The sequence below is a fragment of the Plectropomus leopardus genome, chromosome 17, assembly GCF_026936395.1.
Source record: "Plectropomus leopardus strain MGB_pleo_1.0 chromosome 17, ASM2693639v1, whole genome shotgun sequence".
Classification (NCBI taxonomy): Eukaryota; Metazoa; Chordata; class Actinopteri; order Perciformes; family Serranidae; genus Plectropomus; species Plectropomus leopardus.
In genome coordinates this window covers 3,640,105-3,661,025 of record NC_142192.1, presented here as the reverse complement: position 1 = coordinate 3,661,025, position 20,921 = coordinate 3,640,105, and the positions used below count along the sequence as shown (strand labels likewise).

At 40.8% G+C, this 20,921-nt stretch overlaps 2 protein-coding genes across 4 annotated transcripts in view; one reads left to right on the top strand and one right to left on the bottom strand.

Annotated features, from left to right (window-relative positions):
- nrsn1l (neurensin 1-like) overlaps positions 1-20,921 on the top strand; it is a 190,382-nt gene that overhangs the window by 49,168 nt on the left and 120,293 nt on the right. The gene's annotated exons all lie outside the window — the stretch shown is intronic.
- LOC148186581 (uncharacterized) lies at positions 15,574-19,080 on the bottom strand. The gene is made up of 3 exons (XM_088090494.1): positions 18,560-19,080; positions 17,031-17,217; positions 15,574-16,645 (listed from the first exon to the last, which is right to left on the bottom strand). The coding sequence occupies exons 1-3, from the start codon at positions 18,568-18,570 to the stop codon at positions 16,499-16,501; spliced, it is 345 nt and encodes a 114-aa protein (XP_087946620.1). The 5' UTR covers positions 18,571-19,080; the 3' UTR covers positions 15,574-16,498.

Below are 20,921 nucleotides of genomic sequence, written 5' to 3'. Positions count from 1 at the left end.
TGCCATTAGCTGTCTGCGGAGGCTGGATGGCAGCTGTTTTAGGAGGCCATTGCGGGGGAGACAGCCTGGGTTTCTAACTGTGGCAGAATTTAACAGTCCTCACTATGTTGATTGAAAGCCAATTTTCAAAGTGGTGTGTAGTCTGAATGTTCAATAGCTGTGGCCTAGCAGGCAGAGCCTTCATCTTCCATCATGTATTCTACGGGCAATGCTCTTATCATGGGAATTGGTAATTAGTGGCATGCATTGTGTCAGAGGACAGAGCGCTGAATATCAACGACATTAAAGGGCTGATGAGATAAGAGGAGTGTGTGTGTGTGTGTGCTTGTGCTTGTGGCTGTGTGTGTGTGTTCCATGCTCCAGGGACAATGGTTAGGTGCCTCGGCCACAGCAATGCATGACTTCAATTTACATGTTTGCATATTTGACAATTAACCAAATTGATTTCCTGCGTGTGTTTGAGCGGCAGCCCCGGATGTCTGTTTTCCCAAGGATTTTCAATACCGCGGCCATCCCCATATCAAACAGGTCCAATAATGGCAGTGTCTCATTTGCATACCATTAATTAGACATTCATATTAAATGGCTAATTAGCATATATAGCGTTCTGTGTTTTGTTAGAGTGAAAGCTATAGCTGCAATAACTTTTCCTTTCATATCACTTGTTTTTGCTATCTATGCAAATGTGAGTAGTTTGTGATGGTTTTAATCAGTTAGCGTGTGTGTGTCTGTGAGTGTTCGTGAGCAAAAAGGGAGACTCAGGGAGAGATGTTCAACATACCTTTTACAGTAGCGGCTCAGAAGAAAAGCTGTCTCGCAGGCATGGCGAAGGAGAGAAAGAGATAGAGAAACACACTAATGATTGTGTTTTTTTCTGCCACAGAAAGAAAAAGAGACTAATGATGCTTTTTTTGTTTGTAGTTGACATTTTCTTTGAAGGCTGATAATGAAGCTCCGCAGAGAGTTGCAACCACAGCCAAACTTATCCAAGCAGTTCTCCCATTACTATCACTGTTGTTAATGTCACCCAGGAATGTAGCCCAGGATAAACCCACCTGAACTCAGATGACCCACGTCTTCATGTGAAAAACAGGGGGTGGAATTTGGATTTGAAGGGTTGGAGGGGGACACAGTTCCTATATAGAGGTACAAATCCTCAGAAGGGTTTTAGTTTTTCAGATACCCGAGGTAGAAAAAAACATACAGCTTTGTTTTTCATAATTTTGATATGTCCCCTTCATGAGTTGGATGGTTGTAACTACAGTGTTTCATACAGCAAAAAGGGATGAAATTGATCAACACATTTACTTACACAGTGGAAAAAGTGCAGAATAAAACCAATATGGAGACGGTTAATATTTCAACCATTTCTTGGATTTAGTTCAAAATTGTACTTACAGAACCCTGATATCTGCCCTACACCTCAAAACAATATGAATGAGAAAATATGTCTTTGTTTTAAAACTAGAGGCCTTTAAATACTATAATATTAATAATAATAAATAACATAATAGGCAGAAATATCACAGGGCCACTTTTTCAAAAGAAAGTTACTTTTACTTAAGGTATTAAATGTGGGCATAGGTCAGGCCATCATATCGATGAAGAAACTTTGCATGAAAACATAAAGGTAGTGCAATAAAGCAGAATGTGTAAAATAGGGGCTGCATGCATTTTTTCACGTCAGTTTGTCAAAATTAATTTATCTCTTTAATATTTAAATATATCAAAAATAACATTTTAACCCTATGAAGTTCAGGATTTCAAAATGTCCCTCCTCTTACAATGTCTAATGAGATACTCCAAGCTCCACTATAACTGATACTGTAACCACTTATTAAGATTTTACTCAGATTTGTAAAAAATCTGTTTAATATTATTAAACATTTATTTGTTTTTATGTAGTTTTTGGACTGTAAAAACTGGAGGTTTCTAATGTTGTTGCCTTCTATAAAAGTGCTGGGGATATGCCCCCTGTGTCCTACCAATAAATAATGCCCATGGAGCAAAAGTTTAATAATTTACAGAATAATTAAGTCAGCAGGGGCAAAGCTAGTATAAATGAGTGTTTTTTTTTTGTAATGTGTTATTGATTTCCTTAATTTAAATGTTTTGCCTAAAGGCCATGTCACATCAGAAAGAGCTACCACAGAATTAATTCGCGTCTTTGCAGAAATATTTGTGTCGAGAAAGCACTTGAAGGAATACTATGGTTGGCGAGCTAACTGCTAACAGGCTAGCGAGCCAGGAAATGCTAACGCTAACATTCCCTCGTATTAGCTTCCATGAACTTCAAGCCTGTTAGTTTGCTACTCAGTTATTGGTAGGCCGCTATTAACAACTGTCTTTCCAAAGACATCTCCACAGATTTAAAAATAATTATCATTGTAAATTAATATGGTCCATACCATTACAAGTTTTGACCTGATGAAGATCCAGGCAGGATCTGTGTACAGGCGTTACCTTTTTTCCCTCATGAAAGTTGTTTTTTGATAGACTTATATGCGATGTGCGTATAACTATCCTTTTTCAACTTATCACATTACAAGTGAAAAAAAAAGCAGATTTTCAACACTATAAAAAAAAAATTCAGATTCTGGCTGGATCTGCTAATGGCTGTGTTGTGCCACATCTCTGTTGGTGAACAATTTGTTCATTGCCTACCACTGAGAAAGTTCAATAAAATTGGGTAATGACATGAAGCTAGTAAGTTCTGATAGCTCTTCATTCCTTCAAAGGTTAGTCAAGATGACTTGTAATTGTTCAATGGTGAAAATTTGTGGGTCAGAGTGCATCAAAGTTGAACTCAGATTGACTTCGGCCTGTGACCAAATCCACTAATTGTGTTGATTCAGTTGGAATGAATTGATGTCATTTTACAGTTCCGTGTGACCAGGCCTTAAGGATGACCATGGTCCTGATGATGATGGTCAGGGATTACTCTTTCCATGTCCCACTAAACGCTGCTATCAGCTGCAGAGCCCAGACTTCTGCTGCAAGAAAAAAGAGCAAGGAATGGCATGGAAAAAAAAGTTGTATAAATAGAGGAAGACAGAGAGAAAGAGGTGGGAGGGATGGGAACGGAAAGAAGGATGAGGTAAGCCCTATGGGAGAGGCCTGCGCCGACTCGCTAAACCCCTCCAACCTCCTCCTCCTCCTCACTCCTCCATCACCTCTCTTTCCAAGGCGAGACAACAGGAGGAGAGATTAAATAAGAGGAGCAAAAATTAGGGGGGAAGAAGTGACATCAATGGTGACATCAGGTGGAAGTGAGGTCAGAGGTCAAACAGATGATACTTTGTTTTCGCAGAGAAACGACAAGAGTTGATGGCTTTGGAATTTATCAAAACTGAAGCCCCGAGGGCCAGGGTGCCCCTTTTTGTTTGATTTAATCTGTTGGTGTCTTCAGGGTTGCCTGTCGGGTGCTTCCCCGGGGGCGAGGTCATTTTAGATGAACTTTAGCCTTCCTCTGCCTCACTTTGCTCTGACTGAGCTTAAACACAGACCGGCTTGTGTCTCATGGTGTGTGTGTGTGTTTTTTTTTTTTGGGATGGAGTCAGCCCGTCTGTAAACTGTGTCTGACCCCCTGTATCTGGAGGGCTCTCCCCATGCAAACTCTTTCTCTCTCTCTCTCTCTCTCTCTCTCTCTCACACACACACACACACACACACACACACACACACACACACACCACACACACACACACTCCCTTAGTGGGGTACACACTGCTTACAGCATGATGTGATGACTTGCTTCACTGTGAAAGGCCTCTTTGATTGGGTGGGGGGTTGGGGAGGGGGGTGTTCCCATCATCTCATGCGACGCTCGCTGAAGGAAATGGCGTGTGAAACTGAGCAAGGCTACAATAGCAATTCACACTGCATAAGCTTTTGATTCACTTCACAACCACTACTCGACTCTACCACACAGTAATTGTTAGTCTTTGTTGTGCACCCACAAGAAACATAATTTTTCTCTGTTTACAAACAAGAAAAATGCAATCAAGGTGATTCATGCAGATTTTCCAGCAGATTCCTTATCAAAAAACTTAAATGAAAGAGTGTGTGAATGAGCATCAGCAGAGCATGAGAGCGTTACTTTTTAGTATCTATCGTTGGAAAAGCACCGCGTTGAGAATGCTATAAATTGTGGTGTTTTGGCTCGGGCTAATCTCTGTGTTTGTTAATCGTCTCCTTAGAGGAAGGCACATTTCCCTCCCAGTCCCTAATGCAATAAAAGCCTTTTAGCAACTCCTTCAAATGCATCACAACTGCGCTTTTCCCTATTTCCTTTGTATCTCATTAATTTCCATATTTAATTAGCTCGCCTCATTAAACACCATGCACACAGGAATGTATGCAGGAATAATTGCATGCAATGTTATAGACACAAATTATCCATAATGTTCTTGTGTGAGTTGTGACAGAACATGTAGGCCTTGTTGATTAGTCCACTCTAATGGACATGGCACTTGATTTGTTTGTCTATCAGTGTGTGTGTGCGCTGTGTGTGTACCCTTGGGTTCTCAAGTGTGTGTGCGCCATGTATATGGTATTTGTGCATGTGTGTGCCAATCTATCCGTCAACTCTAAACCATGTTAAAGAGTGAAATTACCCATCAGCTCTAGTAAAAGCATGGTTGACAACCTGTAATCATGGTCACGAGAGAAAACAAATCAGTTTCACATTGCGGGCGGACACGTACAAACACACGCTGCCCGGTCAGGACAAAAGATTGGGTGACTAAAGACAGCAAAACACAAAATCAAAGTACAAAAATACAAATGTGTATTTATCTGTTTGCTCTCTTTAAGCAAGGAAATTATAACAGAAAGATGGGTCATGATGTTAGGGACAGCATTTGAATTTTGCATAGGTGCCAGACTCTGGTGACAGAGGCATGAAAAGTCCCATTGTAAGCCATCATATCTGTGCTGTTTCACTTTTTACTTTAAAAATACTTCCATGAAATTAAAAAACCCTACAAATGATGTGATGTTGGCGACTTTAAAGCAGAATGTGCACGTTCATTTTTCCTGTTATTGGCCTTCAAACAGTTCATGACTCTGTCTCAAGCCCGACCAAACGGGACAATTCAGACCTGTCATCACTGACCAGACAGAAATTGTAACCGGATCACGTCATTAATGTCTCTGATTATTATTCTGGCTGGACTCACGATTTAGAAAAAAATATCTGCCAAACAAGGAGTTGACCCAGCCCCTTTTCATTCCAAACTCATAGAATAGCACCAATTTGACAGTGATTTTGATGTAAGATTGTGACACAAAAATTCACCACATAAAACACTGCTGGACGGGGTCAGGTGTGAACGTGACCAGACAGAACTGGGTGAGTTGTTGTTATTACAGGGCAGCGGATGGACGGCACCTGCATCCACATGAAATTCACACAAGCAGCGTCACCTGAGAATGCAGCTGAACGGGAACCTGTTGATCTGGATGAAATGTGGCAGGACATAATCAGGTTGAAACGCTGCCTGCAGCTATAGGGTGGGTGGGAGAGGCAATGGATGGGTCCAACAAACCTTTGACTTTCATGTAGAAGTCATGTGTTCGCTTCCCGTCTGAATGTCATGTTTTTTTCTATACCTTAACCCTAAAACCTAGCCATCCATGCCAGCATGTGCATTTGTTGACAGTCTGGTGTTGGTTGCCATGTACTGTTGTTGCCTAAAAATAATCATGTGCAGCATATTCCCACCATGTGCTTGTGTTGACAGCTTGGTATTGGCACCCTGGAATGTAAAAAGCAGACGCAGACAGATACCTAGAGTGTAATATGTAGACGCGGAAGTTCACTTCAAAGCAGCAATATATGATGACTTGGGATAAGAACATGTTGCTTGAACGTATACTACAACGCCTTGCAGCTTGCCTCAGTGATTTACAATAATGTCAGTCATCTAACGTCAGTCTATATTAGCTGGCACACACATAAGTCATGACAGCAATTAAGCTTGAGCAGTTCAACATTTATCACTCCCCTACATCGCAGTTTCCTTTCTGTTTCTTCTACACTTTTACACATAAGAATTGTTTTTACAAACGTTAACAGTTTTATTAAATTAAGGTACGACGTCTCAACAGACATATAACTGGCTAATATTAGCTAAGCAAAGTCCAAATGCTAACTTAATTAATAGTTAAAATGAATAAGCACCTGTAAGTGATAAAGGTACGGATTTATAATAATTTGCTGATTAGCGCCACCTCTTGACTTGATAGAAAATATTGTAGAGCTGATTACTGTTAGCCCTCTTGAATATTGCATACCATTAACTGTTTGAAGGTTGGTTAGTTAATAATGAAATACCAACACCCTCTCATCCCAGCCTGTCAAATAACGCCACTTTGTCAGTGGACTTTCATGTCCATAAATTACATGCTAGGTATCTCCCTGTGTGTGCTGTTGATGTTTTGGAACACTGCAACCAATCCTAGGATGTCAACAAAAGCACATGGTAAGGATTAGGCAACAAAAGCATTAGGCAGCCAACCCAGGGACATCAACAAAAGTACATGGTTAGTTTTAGCAAACAACATCATGGTTTGCATCTACATTTATATGAGACGGGAACACCAGGGTGAAGGTCTGGGGTTTATTGGACCCATCCACCATAAGTACCATCCAGCCACGTTATGAAGGCACGCCGCCTATCTGTGTATCATACTGCTGCGGCAGGTACCATGCCGCCAACTGGCGACATTTCGTAACACTGCAAAAGTTTTGTCCGTCCTGGCAGCCTATCATACCTTCCCAAAGGTGGCTTTTGTTATTGGAGTCCCATGCCGAGGTCACTGACAAAGTGGTGGTATTTTGTTGTCTTCGGTATGACAATGGGCTGTGCAACACGTTCTCATCCCAAGTACTACCTGCCAATAGCAGATAGCTTTAGCTGTCTTAGATCAGAGACTTGAGTTGAGTTATATGCAGCTGTTGGACAGAGACATGAACTGTTTGGAGACTAATAACAAGAAAAGGGAATGTAACTAAAAAACATCAGCCAACATCATGTTATGCATGTTTTTTTAATTTTCTGAACTTTTTTCAGTAAAAGTTGAAACAACACAGATATGATTGGTTACTGTGGGACATTTCATGTCTTTTCCATTAACTTCAATACAAATGCAGTGCAGAATGCAAAATTTGAATGCTGTCATTGACATAGCAAGTCTTTCTTTTATCGTTTCATTGTCTTTGTGTGTATTTGCATGCAGCAAAGCTAACACGTTCCACTAAGAAGGGGGAGAACGATTAACAAGAGAGCAACTTTGTCTTAATCGTCTCACTGTTGAATCGTCCCCAGTCTCTACCCTGCTTTTTATACATCAGAGCAAATTAATGAGGAATTCTTCCCAGGCACGCTGTCTCCCACTCAAACATATATTTACAGCTTTTCTATGAGATGTTCTCTATCACACATGTGAAAAGAGCTATAGGTGATTTTTAATCATGTAGCGTGGTGAGATGCGCATGAATAACTCTGACATTTACAATTAGCTGTTGTCAGCAGTCAAAGGCAGTAGTGCAATTTACTAGGTACACATTACTGTCGCAAATGGAAGTGACAACAATTTGATATGTTGTTTGAAAGTGGCGTGATAGCGAATTGTATTTGACCTTGTTAAAGTGGGCTCGCTCTTGATAGGCGAACACCCTTTATTCAAAAGAGATAATTGGTTTTGTAAAATGTTGTTCGCACAGGCCCCCAGAACGTTTTGGGAGAGAAAGTAGCGGGCGTTGATTAACCTTGTCATAGTTCTTGACATCTCACGACCACGCAGCTCTCAAACTCAATGCTTCAGATGTCGCCCCAACCCCACCCCCCACCCCCCATCTCCCCTCCCCATGCGTGCAGAGGATAAGTGTTAAATTAGTGTTTTTCTTTATCATTGTCTTTGGCATGACAGATGCATTCAGAGAGGAGACACTGTTCTTTCAAGCAGGGCTAGAGACTGAGATGTTCAGTTTCTGATCCTGAACTTCTGAGGCAGTGATAGTTTATGACTCAGGAGGCTGAGCAGAAGTGGGGGGGGGGTTGCAGTTTGCAGGCGGGGTCAGCCTTTCTGGTCTCTTTGGTCTCCTTGCTGTGGTTTCCCCACACTTGGCTGGCACACAAGTGTATTGTGCACGAGTCCTCTGTGATGTGGCACTGCGATGATGAGTAAGCACACATATGATGGAGTGGATATGCGTGTGGTATCCAGAGCTCTGCCTGACACATGGCCATGAGGAAATAGAGAGCCGGGATCCACGAGGGAGTTTGGAATATATATTACACAGCGCTTTACGGGCCAAACTTTTTCCCCTTGTCTAATTAGAGGACAAGCTGTGGGTTCCGCCAGTTACGTAACCTCTAAAGACTTCCTGCTGAAGAAGTGATATGTTCAACATGACACATCTGGGTGAATTATTCATAGATTTGGTTCCAGTTCAAGGATATAGTTGAGGGTGAACTCACCTAAACTTTCCTAAGGTTTTCCACTCTTCCACTCTTTTAATGTGCATTAACTAATTAAACTAATTGCTATGACAGATTTATTGGCTTTATTTGATAGGACAGATGTAGTGGGGGGGTTGACTTGCAGCAAAGGGCAGAAGCGGGACTCGAACCTGTGGTCGCTGCGGCGAGGACAAAGCCTCTACACTCTGTTCATGGGGCACCTGCTCTACCAACTGAGCCACTGAGCACTCCGACATCTAATCATCTTGCGTCCCATTAATTTGAATTTTGCAAACACTGGGGGGATCCCAACTTCTGAATTGGGAACCACAAGTACATTATAGTATATAATATTAAGCATAAATGAATGTTGCACCACTCTTTTATAATCCAAACTTTACAACAAGTCTTTTAAAAGGATAGTTCACCCAAAAATGAAGATTCAGTCATTATCTACTCACCCTCATTCCAATGGAAAGTTGAGTGAAGTTTTATAGTCCACAAAACACCACTGGAGGTCCACAGGGAATTCAACAGTATTTTACTGTTGAATTTATTACAGTATTCTACAGTGGAATTTGAAATTTGCAGTGTAATATTGGTGGAAAAGGATCAAGATTTACAGCGATTGACTGTATTTGAAAAGACTGTACTTAACTGTTAGAATTTGGCTGTATTTTTACAGCAATATAATACAGTGGCTGCATTCTGAATAGGGCTGGGGCGAGTATGTCGATTCACGTAACGCGCGTCGACGCATCACACCTTTTCACACAGCGCGCGTAATGAGAGCGTGAGCAGCGCAGGGCATGTTGTTTTAAGTTTTGGCGCACGTGTATCAAGTTAGGATGTGCACACTGCTCGCCCGAGCAGCGCTTGTCAGGCGCGTCTGAACTGCGTGTGAGCTGCAGCACATGTAGAGAAACGGTGGCTCGCTGTTTTTTTACGCGTGACGCTCACGCGTAAAAAAAATACCACTTTATACTGCAGTTTAAAGTCTCTCTCTGTCACAGAGATGAAGAAATACAAAGATCTTTGTTTTACCTCAACTTCCTTGCTTCCCTTTCAAAACAAAAGCTAACTGACTGTGTCTCTGTGGACAGAATGCCTACAGTTGCTGAAACAATGCATTTTATTTTGAAACATTTACAGTACAGGGTTGTCAGCTGTGCAGGAGCTTGTATAAATTCATAAATGAGTGGAATATGTGCTTATAAATATGAAAATACAGCACTCATATCATCAGGCAGCGGTATACCTGAAGGCCCAGTTAAGGCTGGTCTATTTTGATGCAGAAAGAATGTACTAGTTATAATTATTTCTGTTAGAGACAAGTTATAGTGTTATTCAAATTGCACTAATTTTACTGTAAGATGTTTTGCTGGACTGCTAGATTTGAGGTTTGTTACTGTAACAAAGAGTAACTGTTTTGTTAAGTGACTTGTTTTTTTACATTGTTTTATTTATTTTGCTGTTGTATTGTTAAATGTAGATTACACTACATTCCTTTGACTCGAGTGAAACAAGCTCTTGCATTAATTTTATTTTGGAGAGACTTTATATCAGACTGTAAAACACAGATTACCAGTTAAAACTGGGCTTTTTTTTGTTGGAGAATAATGCCCTGCAAAGTATGACATGTTTTAAAATGATATTTTCAGTAAATTCGTTGTATATTTATCGAGTAATAAAGAAATAATAGTTAGATCAATTAAAAATTATTAAAATTATTTAATTAATCGTTAGGTCCAGCCCTAATTCTGAACCAGTTAGAGGCAGGAGATTGATTTATGGTTTATGCCAGTGAGGAGGAAGTCGCAGTAATCGAGTCTTATGAAAACTTTGTTAAATTAAGGGTTCATCCTCTGGGAACCACAATTATCTGCGTGCCTTCCTCAGAAATCGTTCCAAAACTTGTTTAGATTTGGTGTTTCGATAATGTTTGAGACATTGTCATCCCCGGGTCATGCTGCTACTGTGGCACAAAGTTTAGTTGTCATCAGTTTGTCTTCTAATGAGACTTTGAGGCCAGCTGGGTGTAGGCTACATCTTTTAGCTCTTACTCTTCATCGAGAATTTGCTAACATCTAAAACTGACTGTAATAATCAAGCCTGAAGTATCATGCTGTGCTGCGACCCCCACCCACCTGGCACACCCAGGAGATTAAAACAAACAGAGAGTTAATTGCACACACTGTTCCATCCGGCTCACATGGTGTGTTTGTTCAGTCAGAGGTTTTGGAGTAGCTTTGATTGAGGCAAAGCGTTTGAGTGGGTTCAGGTTGCGTGTCATTGAGGTGGGCCTATGTTCATCATCATCAGCTCATAATGACGCTAGCACCGCCGCTGTTATCGCAACCTCTCTCTGTGGGTGGTTTTTCCTCTTTGTGTGTGTGTGTGTGTGTGTGTGTGTGTGTGTGTGTGTGTTCTTTTAGAAGTGGGATTCAATAGTTCTTCTGCCCTTGATCCCTCTCACTCCCTGTACCTCTCTCTCTTTCTTTTCTTCTTCCTTTGCTTTTTTTCACGTGTCAACGTCTGAAACTCCCACAGAACTCCCAAGCAGCTCAGATTCAGAGGAAGTCCTTCCTGGGATTAATACACACACACACACACACACACACACACACACACACACACACACACACACACACACATACACAAACTTCCTCGTCAGATTTACCCCCTCTCATTCGTCCACCCACAGACATCCTGTTTGTCTCCTTCAGCTCCTCTGCTACCTCAGATGAACATAAGCCAGGGAGGCACGGAGTAAACAGCCGAGCAGTTTGTGAAGAGAAGGCGGCACGGAAGCACAAAGAACTCCTAAAAAACAAACCGCGAATCCTGTCACCCGGGTCTCCAGCTCACATTTTTATCCTCTGTCACCTTGTGGTTTTTTTTCTCTCTATATTTAGAACTTGTCGCGGACCAAATTCGGTGACAATCAGTTTTAACCAGGATCTGGGACCTCGCCAATCATATTACTGCCACGTTTTTCAAGCAGTGCTCCTGGAATGAGAGAAACCTTGTTGATTTTTTCTGTAATCAGTTTCCATTATCTCTAACTGCGGCGGTAGGCATCAGCTCTCCGTCCTGTCTTCTCATCCGTAGAGCGGTCTATCCAATCCATTTTACCCATCTGCCAATCTCCATCATTTCGATCTTGGTTTGTCCCCTCTTCCCTCTCCTCTCTGTCTCCCTTCACTCTCTCCGTGGCTAATCCATTACATCTTCTAATGACTGTTGTTTCGCTCTATGAAGAAAAGTGTGGGGCAGATTGGCATTTCTCAAGCCATATGTGTGTGTATGTAGTAAAGTAGAGTAACTCTTACCTCTCCTGCATAATGCCTTATCTTACATACTGTAGCGTCTGTATCTTTACAAAGAAACGCCATGAGCAGATTTTTAGTACCAGAAGTCAAATGATTCCATTCAGAAAAAAACACTTTCTGATCACAGTGGGTCACTGTTTCAGTGAAAGCTCCCTCGGTCCTCTCATTCTGTTGTTTTTATCTAAATGAATTAACATTTCTGTGTGTAGGATCTCTTCCCCCAGTTATTATTTTCAGCACTCTGCGACTCCTGGTTAGTCATAGCAGATATTTTAGTCTCCTCTCCACATTTTTTAAAAATAAATCTAGAACAATTGGATAATATCAAGTAGTCTGATATATCAATCAGGGCTGCAAATAACGATTATTATTTCATCGATTAATCTATTGATTACTTTTTTCTCATATAATCTATTGATTATTTTTTCGATTAATTGATTTATCTATCGATTATTTTTTAAATTGATCTAACTGTTATTTTTTTATTACTCAATAGATATAACAACAAATTTACTGAAATTAACATTTTAAAACTTGTCATACACTGCAGGGCATATTCACAACAAAAAATATCCCAGTCTCAACTGGTAATCTGTGTTTTACAGTCTGATATAAAGTCTCTCCAAAATAAAATTAATGCAAGAGCTTGTTTTACTCAAGTAAAAGGAATGTAGTGCTATCTACATTTAGCAATACAACAGCAAATAAATAAAACAATGTAAAATACAAGTCACCTAACAAAAGTTACTCTTTATACAGTAACAAACCTCAAATTTAGCAGTCCAGCAAAATATCTTACAGTAAAATTAGTGCAATATGAATAACACCATAACTTTTCTCTAACAGAAATAATTATAACCAGTACATTCTTTCTGCATCAAAATAGACCAGCCTTAACTGGGCCTTCAGGTATACCGCTGCCTGATGATATGAGTCCTGTATTTTCATATTTATAAGCACATATTCCACTCATTTATGAATTTATACAAGCTCCTGCACAGCTGATAACCCTGTACTGTAAATGTTTCAAAATAAAATGCATTGTTTCAGCAACTGATGGCATTCTGTCCACAGAGACACAGTCAGTTAGCTTTTGTTTTGAAAGGGAAGCAAGGAAGTTGAGGTAAAACAAAGATCTTTGTATTTCTTCATCTCTGTGACAGAGAGAGACTTTAAACTGCAGTATAAAGTGGTATTTTTTTTACGCGTGAGCGTCACGCGTAAAAAAACGGCGAGCCACCATTTCTCTAGATATGCTGCAGCTGACTCGCAGTTCAGATGCACCTGACAAGCGCTGCTCGGGCGAGCAGTGTGCACTCTCTTACTTGATACACGAGCGACCTTAACAAAAACAATACGCCCGGCGCTGCTCACGCTGTCATTACGCGCGCTGTGTGAAACGGTGCGATGCATTGATGCACGTTACGTGAATCGATGTATTCAAATAATCGATTGATCACGTCGCCCCAGCACTAATATCAATAGAAATTTCATCACCAGGCGAATTTTAATTAACCCTTTCATTAATTGCGCAAATTGAAATTACGAATGTAAAATACGCCTAATGGAAACATGTCAATTTAAAAAAAAACAAACAAAAAAACTTATTTATTGCAAAAAAGTTTTGACACTTGCATGAGGTGGTTTTCCAGGCGATTTGAAAAAGCCATATTTCACGAACGTGCAATGCAGCAGGCACAACAAGAGGTGTTACTGCATCACATAACTCTTCAAAAGTTGAGCGACGCATCTGGAAGTTTTGAATCCACAATTCCTCTGTGTAATCGTGGACTATCACTCCCCAGAAATCGTTATATATGGCCGCTCCCACGTATAAGGGGCTCGCCTTTCCATTATTGCTCTATAACACGCCACGTGGTGGCTGCAATAGAAATTAAGCTGATAATGTTTTGAACATCCATCATCATGCTTCTTGTTATGTTATCGCCAGAGGAAAAGTCGCAGAACATCACTCCGTGGAAATGCAGTCATTTCCCAACTGTGTTTTATACATTTCGAAAATCATCAGTATTCAAGTTTTGCGCAAATCTGTAATGGAAACCTATTTACATTCTACTACCTGGGGATGTAACGGTTACTGGTTACCACGATTATCGCAGTGAAACTCCCCGACGGTTAGTACTATCATTCAAATTTTAATTATAATAACCGTGTGTGGTCACCGTGCTTTGAAATCACAGTGAAAACTGTCGGCGGAGTTCAAAATTATCACCAAATGTGATCTCTGAAGGTTATCCACCACACTGGCTGGTGAATGTCTGTGTTAAAATAGTCATGTATTAAACTCTGCTGAGAGTCTCCGCTGCATTCTTAGGGATGCACAGCTCTGCTGCTCTGTGCAGCTGCTCCCGCTGTCTCCGTGCCACTCTCACACACACCTGGGCGGTGTGGCGAAGCTGTCTTGAGCTCTACTCGTTCTGTGGCTCTGTTTACAGCACAATACATCAGCTGATCACTAAACTATCAGCAGCTGCCAGTCTGCTGGGAGCTAACGCTGCGTGCATACTGATGAAGGTTATGAGATATTAAGACAGAGGCCCTGTAGTTTGAACCAAGACAGCAAACTGTTCCTGCCTCTCACATCGACAGCGTCAGTGCAGGAGCTGCACTTCTTCCGTTCTTACCTTTCACAATAAAAGCCCTAGAGGGATACACAGCATCGCAGCTTGCCAGAGGGAACTCATTTAGACACTGAGGCTGTGGTGATGAGCTGTTCAAAATATTCAATACTTTTCTTAAGATTTTGCTCTGGCCTTTTCTATAAGTTTGCATTCATTATTATCTCAATTACATTTACAGACACAAATGTATATGTGAAACTAAAAATTAAAATTTTATATTGTTACATCTCTACTACTACCTCTGCTGCCATTTCTAACCAATGAATAGTGATTATCAAGCAATGTGTGGAGTCCTTCTCCAGTGGGTGAAAGTCACAGCCATCCATGGGTGGCACAAGGAGTTCTGTGTCCCTTAGCCTACAATAGCACATTTATGAGTTAACCTCTCAGCCCATGAAGTCTGTAGTGTGCCTGCTCTGTGGGCTCAATGATGCTGAGGATCTGGGTAATTTTCACACCCACGATGTCAAACTTTATTGGCTTAATTTGTCACTGATTGACTTTCAAAGGAACGAATGGGATAATGCCTCCAACACTGTATCCAGTTCTGTTTAACCATCCATGCTTGAAACAGTAAATATCTTTGCTCCTTGGCTTGTTCTGTATTTCCTGCCAGCTCAGCGAAGCAGTTGTTGTGTTCTGAGAAATTATTCACTTTTGTTAGGGTGCAAATTGGTGTCTTTTTCTGTGATTTTCAGTATGGTATGGCACAGTTGGCTGAACCGCTACTAAATCAGCTCACCCAGGCTTTGATTAACAAGTCAGGCAACAGTGACACACACCTGGAGAAAGCAGCGGTGCTCAGTCCTTGTCTCTGTCCTTAACTCATGGTGTGATTTATTTGAACTAGTCAGAATTTCCAGATATCTCAAAACCCAATATGGCTACTCAGCACATCAACAACATTTAAAGCTGTAGTGTTAATCAGCACCTCTGTCTTATTTGTGTCTTACTAAATCAGTCGTTCACACAGTCCTGTCCAACTTCTATCCGTGGACATGTTTGTACGGCAAAAATACTCTGTAATGCATCGTTATCTTACCTGGCTAGGGCTAACCCTCTGTGAAACAATGGTTTTCTGACTGGTACTGGGACATGGCCAACTCAGATGTGACTCATTCTGAGCTCCTGCTTCTGACTTCAGAGGCAAATAGAACACATCATTAGTTCTGACAGTTATTCTACTATAATGCATTAAGTTTGCAGTTTGTGGGTTAGGTTCAGGTATCAACACAACCTAATAGATGAGTTTGGACTCCATGAATCATTCCAGGACTCCATGAATCATTCCAGGTTTCCATGTCATCTTGTTTTTATCATTCTGTGCTTTTAATTATAGTCTTTCACATGATCTTTTTAGTCATTTAACAACTTTGTCCACAGAAAGACTAATATCTTTATTTTGATGCAAATTAAAGATTAAAGTTCTTAACAGACTAATGAAGGATGGTTCTCTACAAGTACACTTGCGATATAAGTCTTCTTTGCCATGCACGACTCTATTACAACTGCAATGACATTAACTGTGCAGTCACAATAGTACATTGGAATTGCTGGTATTCCTGAAGATATTACCACAACAGGCAAAGATATGGCTTTTTATACCGCTATCTTACCTCAGCACACACACTGCACACTGCTAGGATACAATCGCAAAATAAAAAACATCTCTTCATCTAACAGTTATGGTGCCCTTGAAATTGTAAAGGGCCATTCGGAGACAAATTAGCAGTTGTAGTCGCTCCGCTGGAACCCCCACTGTGCCAGTCAGCGGCGCTCCCCTCTGATTTAAGATCATGAGCCTTCAGTGTTCAGCCACATCCACATGACAACTCTCTCCATTCATATGCTTTATGGAATCATCACTGTCGCCACCCAGCAAATGAGCGTGGCAATATTTAGGACAAATGCCACTGTGGAATGGCCCTGCGAAACAATGCTTTTGAATATTTCATCACTCTGAAAAGCCATATTAAAGCCAGAGGGGGGAGATGACATCCATTTCCTAGAGCTGTGTGGGTGTTGCAGCACTGTACCTTACAGGGAGGTACCGGGATTAGCAGTCGGCACTGAAGCGCTGCTGTGGCTGATGGGTTGTTTGTGTTGCAGGGTGCAGTTTCCTCAGTGCAGCGAGGTCTGGCTGCCAGAGAGGCTGTGGAGCGCGCTGGCTGTGGCCTCTGCTGACTGGCTTTCTACACAGCGTCTGTGGAGGCAGAGATAAGCAGTGACACACACATGGTACACACACACTCTGTATGACGTCATGGGTGGGTTTTGTGTGTCTGTGAAAGTGTGTGATGTTTTTGGTTCATCTATTTTTAAGAGCCAGGGGGCATCTGGGTGAGGTTCCAAACAGACCCCGAGGCCAAAAGTTCGGTGATAGGCAGAGGGAGAGGAGCGAGTGGCAGCTTGTGTGGATGAAAGTGAAGGGAAGGGGATGAAAGACACGTGAGATGACGGTGAAAATGGTGTGAGTCGTGGTGCTGGATGCATCACAGTTGGTTATTTTCCATTTACTCCCATTTTCACAAGCTCTGGTCACAGAAAACAGATCACCATATTTATTATTAATCCAAACATCTCCCTACCTCCCACCGGGTCCACTCGCCCTCAAAGCCGTGCGACCCTCCCTTGCCTCGCAGGGCCAGCCTCCCTGCGAGGCAGCTCCAGGTAATGGCCTGTGAAATGACTGGGCTTTTGTTGGTTGGGAGGCTCGCTGGAGGCCCGTGCAGCTTATTTATGGAGCTACTGTGGTCTTTCTCCTGGCCTAGACACCTATAAATACACAGGGAAGGTTAGCCTGCTAAAACAAACAATGATGTGAGCCCGGGCCGTCCGAAATAGAATATGCAATTCTGCAGCTTCGCCCTCTATAAAAAGAGCTGGAGTCTATCTTTGGTGGGAGGAGATTAGATTTAGAACTGTGGTGTGAATGCTGGTTCAGATCTAGTGATGACTTTGAGATGTAATAAGATGGTTATTAGAGTTTAGACTTTATTGACCTGAACTATACTTGGTACTCAGCCTCCTACTGTCAGTCCAAAATGTTTACAGTGGGGTTTGAAGGCAACCACAGTGTGAAGGCAGATTTAATTTTCTTTTACAATGACGCAAACCTTTGTATTTCATGCCTTGATAATCAATCAGGCACCGGATGCACTGTAAAATCTGATAAGTTGATCTTACTTAAAATAATCTTGGAAACCAACTGACTTGAAAAAGTAAATGTTACCTGTTTTTTAAAAAAAAATTATGTTTACTTCATATCTAGTTGTTAAGTTTTCTTAAAAATTGAGTTGTTAAGTTTACTTAAAATGTAACTGTATTTACCTAATTTTTTTGAAGACACTTAAAATATTCATTCATATTCATGATTTCCAAGCAGTTATGTGAATTGAACGTGGTAATTGATTTAAAAACTTAATTCTTTAAAACTTAAAAAATATTGATTTAATTAAACTTGTCAGTTTTTTAAGTTGCAACGACTTCACACAATTAAGTAAATCAGACTAAATGTTGAATAAACTTACCCATTAGATATAAAGTACACATAAAGTCAAATAAGTTGATCTTATTTAAAATAACCTTGGAGACTGATTGCCTTGAAGAAGAATTGAATATAACTATTAATCTTAATTTTTGTTTGCCTTATATCTAATTTTTAAGTTTCTTAAAATTTTGTTGTAATCACTCAATTTTGTGAAGTTGTTGCAACTTAAAAATGACACGGGAAATCACCTTGTTAGTGTTAGTGTTGTCAGTAAACCAAGTTCGTCTGACTTGACTTGATTATGATAAAGGGGATTTAGCCAGTTTGCAGTAAACTTATTACCGAGGTTGGTAAAACTTTAGAAGAAAGATTTATTTAATCAAACTTGTCATTTTTAAGTAGGGACAACTCATGTTGACACAGTTAAGTAGATCTGCCAAAATTTTAAGTAAACTTAATAATTAGATATAAAGTAAACATAAATTAAGACAAATGGTTATATTTACTTACATGTTGTAAAGCAACTGGTTTCCTAGATTTTTCAACTAATGTCAACTTGTCAGATTTTACAGTGTGTGCTTCTCGTTTGTATGATTTATATTGTGATTTTTTAATTTAACTCCGTACCTTGCTTCCATGGCCCAGAACACATCAGCATCAGGCTGGAGTTGGAAGAGACCAAGTGTCAGTGAAATAGGTGTTGGCAGGCAGGTTCCATATGTTAAACCTGGACAGGTTTCAACACATATACAGCACGGCAGCGCACACACGCCAACGGTGGGAGCTACGGTAGATCTCCATTTTGAATATACAAGGGGCTCTTGTTAGTGTCTGGTTTTAGCTGAGTGGAGCTGAGCACACAGCAGACAGGACTGGAGAGCAGCCCAGTCCTGGAGATGGCAAACGTGGTTAAACTGATAAAACTGTCATTACCGTGTTGGAGGCAGCTGGGGAGGTGCAAGGGCGAGAGAGAAAGAGTCAGAGAGAAATGGGAGTGAGAGAGCACACATCCTGTCAGGGTTGCTGGCTTGTAGACTTCTGGTTTCAACCAATATCCTGGGCCAATATTGGCCTGTCAGATATTGTTCAGTTATGGTTCTGATATTAGAGGTTCCTCTCAGGCCAAAGCTAGAGAATCTATTTCTATCTGTATCCCAGGCTTTAAACTGTAAAGGATATATCTGGTTTGGCACTATGTTAGCCAAATTTATTGGAAGGAGAAAATGTACAAATGATTAACTTAATAACCAAACTGTCCATTTTAATTTTCCCTCAGAGCTTACTGAATAACTTTCTGGTAGTGTTTATTTTGTCTGTCTTGGTCTTAGTCCTGTGACAAATGTGCTTGTTAGTTTTTTTCATATTTGGTCATCATTCTGTTTTTTCAGTCAAGGTTTAGTTGACTGAAAGTCTTACATTTTAGTTGGCTGGGCAATATGGAACTAAAATAATGCAATATTTTAAGGGTATATCCCAATACACAATATTTATGTTGATATTTTTAAATTCCCTTTATGCTAATGTTAACTACTAAAATACAAAATTATTGAATGAACCACAGTTACAATAAAGTTAAATAAAGAAGCTCCTGTCAAATAATTAAGTTGAATACATTACTGCTATAATAACATTTAATAAAATGCGTCTATAAGGAAGTTAAATAAAATAATTTTATAATGGAATTTTAAAAGTACTGTAACATCCAATAGTTTAGATACCGTGGCACTTTTAACTGTAAAGATTGTGATGTTTTTTTTTTGTTTTTTTTTAAGATTATTTTTTTCTGGTAAATACATCCTTCACCTGATCACACTACCACCACTACCGGCCATTAAGCTAGACTGTTAACTCCAGCGCCGTTAAATGTGATGATCTATTCTCTGTAAGCTGGAAACAACAGCTCTCCAGTTCAGAAATTAATAGAATTTGAAAATCATAGTGGCTCTTCATGGTTGCAAAATGTCACTAAATAGTCACGGCCTGGAGCTCTGCAAAAGCCCTGCTATGTGTGTGTGTGAGAGGCAGAGAGCCGCTGCACCAACAGGGACACTTCAAGTATGTGAGTATTATCAGCAAAATGTACCGAAAGTACTTAAGAAAAAGAATTCAGTTGAACAAAGTTGTCATAGATATTTCCAGGTTTTCCTAAAGTTTCAGTCTCAGAGAGGCTTGTAGCCCACTCTGTCATTGGCCAAACAGATAAAAATGAAGGACGGATGGACGGAGCTGCTGAATCAACTACAGAAGTTTCATTACTTTCAGTTGAGCATTTTCTTTCCTCATGGTCTGATGCTTTTTTTCACAGCTTTTTCCACTGTGAACAAATGATGAAGGAGCCACTGAGCAGACCTAAGTTTTTGCTATCAGCAGTTTATGTCCAAAAATATCAGTATCGGCCTTGAAAGCTCATAAAGGTCAAACTCTAGCAGAGTTAGCTCCTGTAAAATCAAACATGCTGTTCTGCCGTGCTGCGAGAGGAAAAGGGGAGCAGTGCGAGGGAGGGAGGAGGAGGGTTTGGAAGGTGTTATGTTGCAGTGTGGTGCCAAGGGAGCTGTGAGGCTTGGCAAAGAGGTGTGTGTTCACATCCCCGGTTTCTCTACTGCTGCTGGAGAAAGGGGTGGGATGGAGCGCGAGGGGAGGGAGGGTGAGATGAATGGAAAGACAGGAGGCGGGGATGCTACAGAGACATACGCCAGGGACAATTTACCCATCTATCACTCTCCTGCATTAATCAAAGGCTAAATGTGGGGCTAAGGTTGCAGAAAAATCCGCATCACCTCAGGTATGCTGTGTCATTATGTATATGCATCTCTGAAATGACAAGCCCTCAAAGCATTTTCATCCCAGGTGTAAATAAACTGCACAGATCTGTCCTGCTGAGTTTGTCACTGCAGCTGACCACATGTGGCTGCAGGAGTGTGTAACATTTAGTCTGTGCCGCTCTGCCCCAAGTGGAAGGCTAGCAATCACCGACAAAGATATTCTCTTA

Coding starts and splice junctions, on each gene's coding strand:
- LOC148186581 (XM_088090494.1), bottom strand. Junction 16,646..17,030: donor GCGAGTGGACCCGGTGGGAG/GTAGGGAGATGT, acceptor CTGCCTCCACAG/ACGCTGTGTAGAAAGCCAGT.